At 37.6% G+C, this 14,300-nt stretch overlaps 1 protein-coding gene across 13 annotated transcripts in view; it reads left to right on the top strand.

Moving 5' to 3' along the window:
- Window positions 1–14,300, top strand: part of MYO3B (myosin IIIB) — a 211,238-nt gene that overhangs the window by 95,633 nt on the left and 101,305 nt on the right. For 11 of the 13 annotated variants that reach the window (XM_026852307.1, XM_026852319.1, XM_026852312.1 and 8 more), the window contains 4 exons: window positions 7,358–7,454; window positions 8,339–8,455; window positions 9,301–9,405; window positions 14,008–14,091. In XM_026852307.1, the coding sequence (XP_026708108.1) occupies window positions 7,358–7,454; window positions 8,339–8,455; window positions 9,301–9,405; window positions 14,008–14,091 (403 nt within the window). The remainder of the gene's footprint in view (window positions 1–7,357; window positions 7,455–8,338; window positions 8,456–9,300; window positions 9,406–14,007; window positions 14,092–14,300) is intronic. The other 2 variants (XM_026852318.1, XM_026852316.1) reach the window with 2 other exon arrangements.

Genomic DNA, 14,300 nt, shown 5'->3' with positions numbered 1-14,300 from the left:
CCTGTAATGAGAATATTCTTTTTTTCATCTGTTGGCATGTTTTAGCTTGAAATCACTGAGTTTTGCCATGGTCCTGAGTGAAACTGAAATTTCAGCATCAGCTCTCCAGTCCTGCATTGCCTGTTTCTTATACTCTCATGGGGAAAAACTTTGTGGGAGAGTCCAGTGTCACGGCTGCATAAGGATGAGTTCTGGGTACTATCTTTATCTCTTCTCCATATATCTCTCCAACTGATAGTTTATAAGCTACCAGTTAACTGTGTATGTTTCGTCTAATAATATCAGGGCATAAATGCTAATTAACAATATACATTCAATTAACAGCTTTGCCACAGAAGCAGTTACATGAAGTTTAATTTTAAGAATTCTATTCAGTGGTAAATAGTCCAGTAGTTCTATTTTTATTAAAGTTCTTTAATCCTTAAAAAACAGAGGTTAGTACATCAGAACATTGTTTCACATATATTAGTTCCAGCAATGCTGAATTTTTCTTTGCCATCTATTCTGAAGTCAAATACATCATTATTTTTTAACACATGCATACTGATTTGAGTTCATTTTGGGAGCCAGAACATTCTTAATCCCATCAATATGTAGCTGCCTCTAGGCAGGAAGCATTTCTTAAAATCAAAGAGGATGGTGTCACAGGCTCTCACTTGTTTTTTTGGGTTTGCTTTGGTTTGGTTTTGGTTTTTACTTTTATCAGTCCTGTACTCACACAAAAACTGTGAAATGCATTTAGGTTACTCAGTGTCCTTGTGCATAAAAACATTGTGAGAACAAGAAATGTAATTAATTCCTGAAGACTTGTACCTCATGTAGCATTTAATTGCAGAACTGTAAAAAAGTAGGAATCTAAGTCACAGTAAGGTGTGGACAGCAGAACATGCAAATGAATGGAATGATAAGCAGAATTATAAAAATATTTTTAGTACAGTAATAAGAACTGAGTGTCGATGAAGACTTTGTGGCTAATTCCATAATCTCCAAGTAAAGAAAGGTACACAAGTCAAATTGATAGTAATCTTGCTGTATTTCAGGCATAAATTCTTCAAGATAGAGATTCATGCAACTGCATGTAGGTAAAATACCAATAATGTTTAGGCACCCTCTGAATTATAATACAAAAACATGGTAGAGGTTTGTGTTTCATTCTCTCTCTGAGTTACTGTGTAACCTCTGTTATATCACTTGCCTTCAATATTTCTCTGTTCCTCCACTTATGAAATGCCTATTAATAGCTTTACTTAATACATTATACCTGAAAAAAATAGATAGAAGTTTGTCTGAGCCAAGAACTTTGTCTTTTACTTATTCTGTAAAGCCATGCTATAACTATGGTCACTGGAAAGCTGTTAATGAAGAGAAACATGCATAATGCCTGAAGCGTGAGCCATTTTTTCTTTCATTCTTTCTGCCCTAGAGTCTGGGAAGACTAGGCAAAGACATGTTACAGATTATGGATAATGTTAATTCTCAACAGTAAACATTTGCTCTGTGTAGATTATATTTTTGTTAAACAGTGTTTGGGTGTGTTTGATAATACATTAGGGGAGATTATAAGAGAGAGCTGCTCACTTTCTAAATATGCCTTTTGATATCTTGAACTCATTCGTGTGGTCAGTTGCTTTTTTGAGTCATAGTAGAAGAGATTCCAACATCCAGGCTGGTTGCCAGCCTGCTGAAGGAATAAATCAGAAGGGATTTAGTCTGTTTCCTAATATTCCTAAATGTTAAATGACTCTTTGTGCTGTCTACATAGGCAAAATGTACTGCAAAAAGTGGGCATGTTCTCTGGAGTTTGTTTATAAACATCAAATATTATCCCTGGGTTTTTTGTCCCTGTCATGACTTAATCTAAACCTGGCAAAGCTGGCAGCTGGTTCAGTGTTGAAAAAGTCGAAAAACATACATCAAAACTTCCAGAGTCCTTTAAGCTAGGCAGTATCTCGAGTTCCATAAATAACGTTTAAAAATATCACAGAGCATGTCATGGAGACATTTAAAAGAGAAACTCAAATTTGGAACCCCAATATTCTGTCTGTTGTCCCAGCCCTTCCTTGAATAAATTCTCATGATCAAATCTTGCATCCTTTAGGAAGACTTTCTCAAAAAAGTAAACTTTCCATCTTTAGTGGCTTGTGAGTAGAAGTAGTGCAAAACTGGAGGATTTTTAACTGAAGGTTTGAAGGGTACTGAAAATCAGCAAAAGTGAATGATATGAAAATTTTCTGGGGTTTTTCCTCCCCTTTGAAAGTACAATTAAGTTATCTATTTATGAACAATTCTGAAAGAACAGGTTGCTCTATCCAGTTGAGCATGCAGGAGAAAATCTAAAAAAGCAAAGTCACAACAGCATTTGATATGGAGAAATTAAAGTGTAGTAGCAGATCTAGTAAGTGCCTTTTGATAGCAGAACATCAGGGAGGAAAATACATGATTAAAAGCTTAGAATTGGAAACAGGGAAGAGTCTTCACAGAACGCATTCTAAAAATTTTGCCCTTGGTAATATTCTTATAAGCCATCTTTCAGAATTTTAGATACTGTGGGACCCTGCGTGGCATTTGGTTGGTTTTTTAGGGGGAGTTAATATGGGAAAGCTATATGAAATGCAGTAGATAAGTCTGTAATAATTTTAAGGTAACAAAAATATTTAATAATCACCAGTTGCCATCTATGTTTATTTTGTTAGCCCTATCAAATGTCACAGTAGCTGAAGTTGAGCAAAACCATAGTCTTCTGTATTTCCTCAAGTGATTAATAACTCCTGGACTGAAAATTATATAATGGATATGATGTTTGAGAGTTAATGTTGATCAAATGACTTAGTTATATGGTTCAAAGTGGCAGTTTCACAGTTGTCAGCAGCTTTGAAGAGGCAAACATGGCTCGTTCTCTCTTGGATGTTTTCCTAAAGACTAGGTAGCTTATGTTCCTATCTGTAAATAAGTTCTTCATAGGAATCAACCAGAAAAGGTCTTCTACCAAGTTCTGGTTTCAGTTTTTAAAACAACAAAAAAACTTCAGCGTTTACATGGATAAGGTTTTAAACAAGTTTTCTGAGGACAGTAAAGAGTTCAGAGATTACTCTTTGGGTCACGCTGGGTCAGTGAGCTACTACTGGTCATCATTTAGAAGTTATGATACCTTGCATTTTGAAGGATAAAATGCAAATCTGTATATCAGGAAGAATAAAAATTTAAGAAGTCTGGAAAAAAAAGGAAGAAATGAAAAGAGAGCAAAAAGAAAATTAAGCATCTAATAGTTTGAGAAGGGCAGGTATGTTCAACTTACATTGTCAGATGTTAGGATGAGACTACAGTGGCTTGGCAGCTTCTTCCTTCTTATTAGCCAGCTGGATTACAGCAGCAGTCCATCCAAGGAAGTAATTCTTACAACCAAATATCTAAGTTGTCTGCCAGTTCACATTTAGTTTTGAAAGCAATTAACTGCAAGAAACTTGATTGCGTCCAGCCAGTAATTTACTTTGGACTCACAGATAATAACAGAAACAAAACCAGAAATAGTCCTCTGATGCTATACACAGTGTAATTTAATGCAATTCTTCTAGCGTTCATCTATATGAATATTAGGCAAATTAGTTTAAAACTTTTTTTTTTTTTTTTTTTTTAAATCATAAAGCTACTGTGGCCCCCAAAAGTTATCCTTGGCCTGTGTGTTTTTACTTGGAGGTTGCACAGACTTTCATTATAGCTCCAGCATTTATATTTTAATTAAGGCTGTGTCAGTGTTTCTATTATGACCTTGCTTCAATAAATTACTCCAGAATGAACCTTGATGTATAGGAGCAAAAGTCACTCTTTGCAGTGCACAGAAAATAGGCTATGTCTCTTTGTGTGGCAGTAGCACACTCTCCACTCTTTTTTCTTTATCATTGTGTTGAGTATTTTTCTTGTAAATTTCAGTTTGGGTGCAATTCATTTTAAAATTGGCAATAACATAAAGAAGAGCAAGTACAGAAACGGTATTTCCTATGTCAGTCCTAGAAAAAAACCCCACAGCAGTAAATGTTAATGCTTAACTGCACCAAGAGGCCAAAGTAAAGGCATTCATAAAAGAATGTTAGGGCTGGAGGGGAGAGATCAGAGAGGAGACTTCCCAATGAACATAAAAATTCTTGGCCTATGCTGCTTTCTTCATCAGGTTGGACCTGTGAGCAAGATGACTTTTCAATCTAGAAGTCTGTGTGGTCCATCTAGCTTTTCCTTCCTTGTCCTCAGCTTTTAGCGGGGTCAAAGGAGCATATAGCTATTTGCACTTCTGTTACTATGGCTGGTGTCTAGTACAAAAAGAGGTTATTTTCTTTCAAACTATCTCTTCCCCACAAGTAGAACAAATTAATGTTTCATGCCCTCCCAAGGGAGAAATGCTTCTTGCCTTTGCTCCGCCTCCAAAATCCAAGAAAACTCTTTCCCTTCCAGCTATTCCTGCCTGATAAAACGGCAAAGGAAAGGTGCTTGGAAGGATAGAAGCTTTTTCAACAGACAGTGCTCGTCACTAGAGTTCTGGAATAAATCTAATGCTGCTCTAGAGGTTTGATAAGATTAGGTACCTTGAGTGACGAGCCCTTTATGCCACTTCTTTTGTCAGTGAAAAGACTACATCCTCCAGGGGATGATTCAGAACATTGCTGGAACCTTAAGGCCGATAACCTAACACCTTTGATATTCCTTTTGCTTAGAATTTGTACATTTTGTATGTCATGAGAAAGGAAAGGTAATTGAAAAAATGGCTTAATATTGTACTTTTTATGCAAAAAAATTACTGGTATTTATTTTCCCAATTAAGATTGTTTCCTTCTGCTTTTTAAGATTTTTTTTAAAAAAAATAGTTATTTTAAAATGAGATGGTCTTTCTGATGTGAAATTGTGGAAATTATTAGAAGTTACTGTCTGTATTCTTTCTTCCCACTCTGCCAATGTATCAGTAGGACATAGGATCAGTAGAAAACTGATAAGGTCTGCAGGAGATTTGAAGCTAATGTGATGTTATGCTCCTAATATCCTCTTCCTAATCATGTACTTAGGAAAATGAGTTAACCATAAGAAAATATATGCACAAAGGTATATATTTTACTTATATTTGACCAAGGCCAGTTTCCTTAGTTATTTAAATAATTAAAATTTGATTCCTTTATCACTTAAGGAGAACAAACAGTGGGAGTTTAATACACAATCAGATAACAGGTTAGTTTACAAAGCCATTCTGCTTGGGTTTGAATGCCCTCTTCCCCCTCCTCTCTGCAGCTCTGATGGATACATCCATACTTGCAGCTTGTTGTAATTTAGTATCGTGGCCATGATGGTTTGCTCCAGAAACAAAAATCTTCATAGATGAGTTGTTAGCTATAATGTCTAGCCATCGCTTTGTTGGTTACATCTCCATGAGGTTAAGCAACGGTTAAAATATTTGCATCATTTGTAGACTGATGGGTGCTTCCATCCCTAAATGATTTGCATTATTTACAGTAGCATTTTTCTCTGCAGTGAAGTAGGAGGTTGAATTCCGGTTTGAAACAGAAACAATTAGAAAAAGCAGTAGTACATTAGGCTACTTACATGTATTCCTACTCCTTTGAGCATCTGGCTTGTCAGCAAAATGTAGTGTTCTTCAATATAGCGACTGCTTAAAAAAGAGCCAAAAGGTACCCACAACCCACCACCTAATCAAAGATCTGAAAACAGAAAATTTAATTGAATGGAACTTTGAACAAATTTATTATATATCCATTCTGACCACTAGAAATAATATCAGCTGTAACAATTTTTCTTTCATAGCTTCTTATTTGTGTTCTTTCATTTCTTCATATGTACAACATCAAGCAAACTACCATCTCTGGGAATGTAGGATGTAAAATGTAAGTGAGACTGTCAGTAAAGCCTGTGTTCCCACTATTTTATTTCCTAGCTGACAAAACAGTTTGCACAGTTTTATTTAGTTACAGTTCAAGTAAACCATTACAGCATAGTTTTCCAGAGCTCATTGAGTAGCCAAAAGTAAATAAGAAAAAAAAAAAAAAAAAAAAAAAATAGGATCTTTAAATGTGATTTGCAGTTATCAGTGAAGCTGTACTAATAGCTAACACTTCTCCTCCTTCCTCTTTGTGAGAGACTTTCCATACAATAATTCTTCTGATGATATAAAAGGTTTTGGATATGAAAACATTCTCTTTACTGAATGAAAGCTGACTAGCTTCAAATGTAGAATTCTAGGTAAAGGGGAAAAAAGCAAAAGCCTCAATGCTCATTTTGGAAACACGATTCCATGAGTATATGGAGATATGATTAAAGAAAAAAAAGACCTGCTACATCTTCATATGAACTTGCAACATTATAGATGAACAGTGTTTCCTTGCCAAGTCATAGTACCATTCTGTTAGTGCCTGATACAATACTAAATGTTGTTTTGGTATGTGTGATCATGTGATTCCTACTTTCTACATGGCAACCAATGCAGAAACAATCTGTCAGGGACTGTCATTGAGGATCAATGCTAAATGTTACTCAGCAGGATGCAGACTGTATCTCAGTGGGTGTCCTCCTACTATGCTTTGATTATGTTTGTTGTAAAGAAAAGTCTAGTTGTGCTTACAGCATTCATATTTTTCCCCCTCTGTGGAAGACATATTACAGCCTATTGATTTGTCCCTGTTTCAACAAGATGTGTTGTTTAAAAACATATACACAGCGTTTTCAAAGATTCCTTCAGTATAATCTGATTATAAAGGAGGGTTATGTGACAGTTTGTCTCTGCTGCTTATTCTGTGGCTTAAACCTCTGAGGACAAGCTGACTGAACATACATACAGTTCAGAGTCTGATGGCAGCTGTGGCTCAAAAATGGTTTTTTGGGCCAGATCTAGGGTCATCTGAGGAGGCACTTTGGCATACACCAAGGTAACGGATTTTATACTGTTTATTGCTTCTTATAACTTCATTAGATGACAGTACTATAGACTGGGTACTTGTGGAGGAAGACTTAATTAAACGAAGTGGTAGCTTATTAACTTAGAGTGAGAAAAGAGGGAAAATTTTTTTGTACTTTACTGTGTGAGTGGGGTGTAGTAAACCTACAGATAAATCTTCATCTCTGAGCATTGATAAATAGATACGGTTATATATTGTGAAAGAGAAAACAGATACTACACTGGACAACAAACTGACATATTTGCAATATTGCAAGCAATATGTATTTCAAGCAAAAATATGTATTACAAAGAGTGTGTTGGTGTTTTCCACATGACAGAAACATTCACCCATGACTTGCCATTGCCTCTTCATATTTGCTGTCTTAGATACAGTTTTATAACACTGGTGCTCTACTAACAAACTTCCAGGCATGAACGAATACATACTAGAAGACCTTACCATGTGGATGGAGCTGACAGGTACTCTCTAGATGACGATCTGGTAAATCTGGAAGTTCTAGATGAGGTACTGTACTGTTTGAGTACCAGTTTCTGACAATTGTGTCACACATTTTGTCTGTTTCTGCTTTTTAGGCTTCTTTTAACAGAATGAGAAGAGTTCCTTCTTGCAAAGTTTTGTCTCACCATGGCAAAGGAATTGCGATGTGACTGATATCATCAATTCGTTAATATTCTTTATAGTGACATAAAAGCAATAGCGGTGAATCCTAATATGTAGAAGAATCTGATTATGAGTGATGCTGGTTTAAATTATTTTTTGAGTTTTCCACAATGTGAAGTTTAGCCATAAAGATCTGTATTTAAGTGATTTTCCTAAAATTGATGAATTTATTTAGAGTAATATTGGATTTACAACTTCTGGATAAAAGGTGATAAACCATTATCAGCTGTGTATTTCACTATATCACCTATATTCAAAGTATCTGTAAATTTTTGGTTTCATGATCCTTAAATTAAACTGTAACAAGAAAAAGATAAAATACTAAATTGTGCTAGTATCCTGTTTAAAACAGTCTCTTGATACCACTTTAAAATGTAATCTTTGAAAAATTATTATCCTTATTTCATGGTCAAATAAAAAATTAAATGGAAGTGTACCATGAAGTGCAGCAATAACATGCATGGCCATTTTCTGTTCAGAAGGTTTGCTTCTCAGGCTGGTGTAACAAAATATGTACTCATCTGGAAATAGGAGTTGCCATTTAACTTAATTTTATGGAATTAGCAAGAATTTTGAAAATATTTGTTTGGTTTATGGTGTTGGCATTTGAAAAATAATTAGTAACACTATAATAAGTATTTCTTAATCAGTGTTCTCAGTATATTTACAAAAATCTTCCTAACTGGGAAAATACTGTTTAACTATCAAACTTTTTGTAATCTTCTTAGGACACAATTATCCATCAGCTGCAGAAACGCTATGCTGACTTACAAATTTATACTTATGTTGGAGACATTTTAATAGCCTTAAACCCCTTCCAGAATCTCAGCATTTATTCTCCCCAGGTAAGAGAGATTTCAAGCTGTGGACAGTACTCATTTTACATTTTATATTAACACCACTGGTAAAAATACTTAAGTGATGTTGGAAGCTAGGAGCACAGACTAAACCCCAGCGTTTTCTTTTTCCAGAAAAGTGTGGCCTCAAATATTTTATTTTTTTTTTAAATTCGGTCTCATTTGACTTCATTCCTTTCTGCTTGGTGGCATAAATTCCACAGGAGGAATGAAGCTTAACCCAACCACAGCTGTGCCTCTTGTCTGACATTTAGGGCTTTTCTCTGGGAAACACAAGATGTTATATGAACCTTCTCACGCTGAGGCTGTTGCTTCCTGAAGAATTGCTCTGCCTATTGGGTTATTACATGTCCTGTGCCATCAGCTGCTGCTTAAAAGAAACAAGTGAATCAAATGTTGTAAAGATAGTGGCAGCTTAATTCCCTACAAATGTGAGGAGAGGTGGAGCCATAAATCTTTGTCTCCATGGCTGCCTAAATCAGGGTTGCTGGTACATCAGCTAGATTTCAGATTCGCTGTTATCTTTAAAGTTTTGGGGTTTTTTCCTATAGGTTGGGTATTTCTGTGGTTGACTGCTTGTATTTGAAATTCTATTTCTTGTGATACAGTTCTGTCCACTGTCTTGTGTGGGAAACATCAGAGTCCAATTTAGGTGTGGTAATTTGTATTCCGGAAGTTGGGTAATGCCAAGAATTACCACTTTTCTTCCTGGTGATTCAGTGGAAATTTTGTGGTAAACCTTCTGTTTAACAGGCAGAAGATAGTCACTATCCTCTTTTCTGTTAATTATGTAGCTAATTGTGTATTTTTACTATTGTGTGTTTTAAATTCAGTTCTCCAAGCTTTACCATGGTGTGAAGCGTTCATCAAATCCCCCCCACATATTTGCCTCTGCAGATGCTGCCTACCAAAGTATGGTTACCTTCAGCAAAGATCAGGTAAGAATCTCTTCATTTTGGTTTAGATTTCATGTTAATCATACTGCAACTATGCTACATGGCTACGGCTGATGTTCTGTTATACTTTAGGAAATGTTTTCTTTAATCCTTTAAACCTACATCAGGAAAAATGGAGTAGAAATCTAGTGAGGTTTGGGAATTCTGAAGAGGACACAGTGGCATAAAAGAGACTAAAACATCAAATAAGATGATAGGGTTACCTGACCAGTATAGTTTCCTGGATATCTGTGAAGTCCTGGCAGTTGACACCAGCTGCAGAGTGTTGCTTCACACTCTGTAAATTATTGTAATAATTTACACTTGTGTAAAATAGGAGGGTCTCAAGGTCATAGCAGATTAACAGAGTTTGAACCACTTTTCTATTGCATAAAGACACCATCAAGCAATGGATAATCAATTCCTTTAACTACAAGTCACAAAACATAGGGACCATTAACTAATTTTTTTAGTAAAAGATATTAAGGATAGGTCTAATATAAATGCAATAGGGACACAAATCCAGTTATATAGCAATGATTTTAATGAGAATGGAATGCCATGCTGTAGAAGCTAGATTTCTTTTTTATTCCGTTCTTAAGATTGTAATTTTGTACTCTTTCTAATTTGATGTGCTGTTTTACATGAATATTGAGGGCTAATAATTATTTATAAAATCCTCCTGACTTTACCCTGCACACAATCATCATGATTTTACCCACATCACACAATAATCCACAGAAAATGCTTTTTTAAAATCACAAAAGCAGAATAAAATAAGAAAATGTGTAATTAGAAAATACCAAAGAAAGAAGACAAATAAAAGGGACATTGAAGATGAAGAAAAAAGGAGTTCTACTGAGTATGTGGAAGTACATTGGCATGAGAGATGGTTACTACTTCTTTAATAACTTGCGTGCTTGTCATGGTTTAACCCCAGCAGCAGCTAAGCACCATGCAGACCTTCACTCTCTCTTAGCCCTCCCCACTGATGGAATGGAGAGGAGAATTGAAACAACTCCTGGGTTGTGATAAGAACAGTTTAATAATTGAAATTAATAATAATAATAATTGTAATAATTATAATGAAGAGAACAAAAAGAGAGAGAAATAAAACCCAAGAAAAGACAAGTGATGCACAGTGCAGGTGTTCGCCACCCACTGACCAATGCCCATCCAGCCCCTAAGCAGTGATTCAGCCACCTCCTCCCAGTTTATAAACTGGCCATGATGTCATATGGTATGGAATTTTTCTTTGGCCAGCTGGGGTCAGTTGTCCTGGATGTGTCCCCTCCCAACTTCTTGTGCCCCTCCAGCCGTTTTACTGCAGGGCATGAGAAGCTGAAAAATCCTTGACAGTATAAACACTACTTAGCAACAACTAAAAGCATATGTGTGTTATTAACATTATACTCATAATAAATCCAAAACTCAACACTATACCAGATACTAGGAAGAAAATTAACTCTATCCCAGCTGAAACCAGGGCAATGCGCTTTGATGGGGGCATTAAAGAAAACAAGTACTCATGTAGAACAAGTTATGTAAGAACTTGTTATCTGGGGAAAAAAAAATGGTTTTGACATACCCTGTCAGGCTAACTTTGTGCATTGTTAATATTATATGTTTCATACCCATTTAAGAAGTAATTTGCATTTAGATCTAAATTGGTTTCCTATTTCCTGTTTGCAGAAGATTACAGAAGCATGTTTATCTCCGTTACCTGGCCAATGTTATGTTGGTTCTTCAGGTAAAGGTGCATTAGATAAACACTGTAGCCAAATCAGAAATGTATTGATTCTATTTGGTGTATCCAGTCTTCCCTCTTTCAGTGTAAGACCGTTACCCCTGGTCCTATCCCTACACCCCCTGATAAAGAGTCTCTCCTCATCTTTCCTGTAGCCCCCTTTAAGTACTGGGAGGCCACTCTAATGTCTCCCCAGAGCCTTTTCTTCTCCAGGCTGAACTCCAACTCTCTCAGCCTATTCTCACAGGGAGATGCTCCAGCCTGGTGATGATCTTTGTGGCCTCCTCTGGACCCGCTTGAGCAGGTCCACCTGCTGGCCACACATCTCTTGATGCAGCCCAGGACATGGTTGGCTTTCTGGGCTGCGAGCACACATTGCTGGCTCATAGTCAGTTTTCCATCCATTAATACCTCCAAGTCCTGCTCTGCAGGGCTGCTCTAAATCCATTCATCGGCCAGCCTGTATTTGTGCTTGGGATTGCCTCAACCCATGTGCAGGACCTTGCCCTTGGCCTTGTTGAACTTCATAGTTCTACAAGAACTCATGGGCTTTAACTGTATAAACTGTTGTCTAGTCACACAAAGAAAATTAAGTTAGGTATCTGTCATGGTTTGAGCCCAGAGGGCAGCTGAGCACCATGAAGCCACTTGATCACTCCTTCCCTTTCAGTGATGGGGAGAAAAAAATAGAACGAAAGGCTTGGGAGTCAAGATGAGAATTAGGGGAGAGATGGCTCACCCATTATGATCACGGGCATAAGACAGATTCATTAGGGGAAGAAAGAGTATAACAATTTAATTTAAACACTTATTTTCCAATCAGGGTAGGACAGTGAGAAATATAACCACATCTTAAAAACACCTTTCCCCCACCCCCCACCCTCCCTTTTTCCTCAGCTCAACTTTGTTCCTGATTTCTCTATCTCCTCCTCCCCCATGGTGCTGTGGGACAGGGCATGGGGGTCGTGGTCAGTTATCACCCATTGTTTCTGCCACTCTTTCCTCCTCAGGGAAGACTCCTCATGCTCCTCCCCTGCTCCAGCATGGGGTCCCTCTCACAGGAGATGGTCCTCCGCAAACTTCCTCTGATGTGTCTTTCCTGTGGGCTGCAGCTCTTCATGATCTGCTCCAGTGTAGGTCCCTCATGTTGCAGTCCTTCCAGCGATGGTGGACTGCTCCAGCATGGTGCTTCTCTGAGTCCTGGCCTTCTTCAGGCACACCCATCTGCTCCAGTGTGGGGTACTCCACAGGCTACAGGTGGCCACCTGCTCTACTGGTGACCTCCATGGGCTGCAGGGGCACAGTCTGTCCTCTCACCACGGTCTGCAGGGGGGGTCTCTGCTCCGGTACACCTTCCCCCCATCCTCCTTTTTTTCCACTGACCTCAGTGTTTGCATAGGTATTTCCCTCACAACTCCCCCTCCTCTCAAGTTCCCCTTCTTAAATATGTTATTGCAGAGGCACGGCCACCATCGGTAATTGGTTTTGCCTTGGCCAGAGGCAGGTACAACTTGAAGCCAGGGGAGCTTCAAGAAGTTTCTCACAGGGGGCCGCCACTGTAGCCCCCTCCTCTTCTACCAAAATCTTGCCACGAACAAACACAACACAGTACCTTAACCCTGTAAATCCATCATTGGGTTACTCATTTTCAAGAAGAACAAAAATACCCAACAAGAAGCAAATAAATGAGCTGCAAATCTCATATTGCACACATTGTTTAGAGTCAATCACTGCACCTGCTGTCAAACACCACAAGACACCACCAGAGAACTGCTACATATTTCAAATGTTTTCACAAAGCTCAGTTCTGTGTGAAGTGTCATTGCACCAAGTATTTTAGGACCTTGTACCCACTCCCAGCCAAGAATCCTATATGTTCACAGTGTGGTGGAAATAATTTTCAGGTATTTGCATGAATCTGTGCAACTGCTCGGTGTTAACATTTTAGTTATATGTCAGATGATACTGTACCTTAAGTAGACTAATATTTGTATGGGTGATTTGCAGAACACATGAAAAAAATGGGAAAATAATACATGCTATTAGAATTCTTACTTGCTGTGACCTGAAGTGTTCACTCTTCAGTGTTCAGATGTGAGCTGGCCTTCAGGGTGTACTGGCCACCTACTTCCATCTTGTCTGTGAAGCATAACAGCAGAGAGGATGATACCAAGTGATTTAGACCATTCTAGCTAATCCCCGAGTCTGGAAGCTATTTGGATACCATGTGTTAAAGACTGCTGACTCAGGAAGAAGATGGATATGTTCTCCTAGAGTCATGCAGTGAACACATGCATATTTTTCAGAAATATTTAGATGCTACTTTGTTGTTCTAGCTTGAATATTACAGAATAATCTCTGTATATAGCAGCAATTATTTAATATTATTTTTAAATCCAGGAGGAGACTTTTGGTCAGTGTATTAAATACAGCTTTACCCTGTGCTTCATGTTAATTCATATGAAGTCGATGCAGTGTTGAATTATGTCACATCAATTGAGCTGTGGAAATTTTCTGAGTTTTCATCATTTGAAACAAGCTGCATATGTGCATAGCATGTGTTAGCCTATAGACATGGTCACTCATTTATGTTTCATAGCCCATAGAAATTCAATCACTGCTTCACACATATGCACATTGCTATCAGGCATTGTGAGATGCACTTTAGTAATCTAGGGAACAAATTATTTCACTGAGCCTTTGCTGATCTTTCCTTTCAGAAGGGAGTTGAGGGAATAGACCCTTAAAATATTTTTCTAGTCTTGGTACTAAACATTAAATAACAGATAGGAGCAGTAACAGCTGAAAGCGACTATGTGGTGAGCTGTGCACTTTTCTGTTTTGTTTTGTGTGTTCAGTGCATTATCATCAGTGGAGAAAGTGGTGCTGGAAAGACAGAAAGTGCCCATCTGATCGTCCAACATTTAACCTTCTTGGGAAAGGTATTTCTTAGCCAATCATGTAAAACTATGTGCAACTCCTCCTAACCTCACCCCCAATTTCCACATTATTTAGTCTTTAATACTTGTTCATGTAAATTGTCCCACTTGAGTTAGGGATGGAGTAATCATGCATATGAGAGTATTAAATTAAGATACTAGAGTATGTCCCACACCAAACCATTCCATATTTAAAGAGAAGGTGGCAGATC

This window comes from Athene cunicularia (assembly GCF_003259725.1).
Source record: "Athene cunicularia isolate RWA chromosome 7 unlocalized genomic scaffold, athCun1 chr7_part1, whole genome shotgun sequence".
Taxonomy (NCBI): Eukaryota; Metazoa; Chordata; class Aves; order Strigiformes; family Strigidae; genus Athene; species Athene cunicularia.
This window is presented reverse-complemented; position numbering and strand designations above follow the sequence as displayed.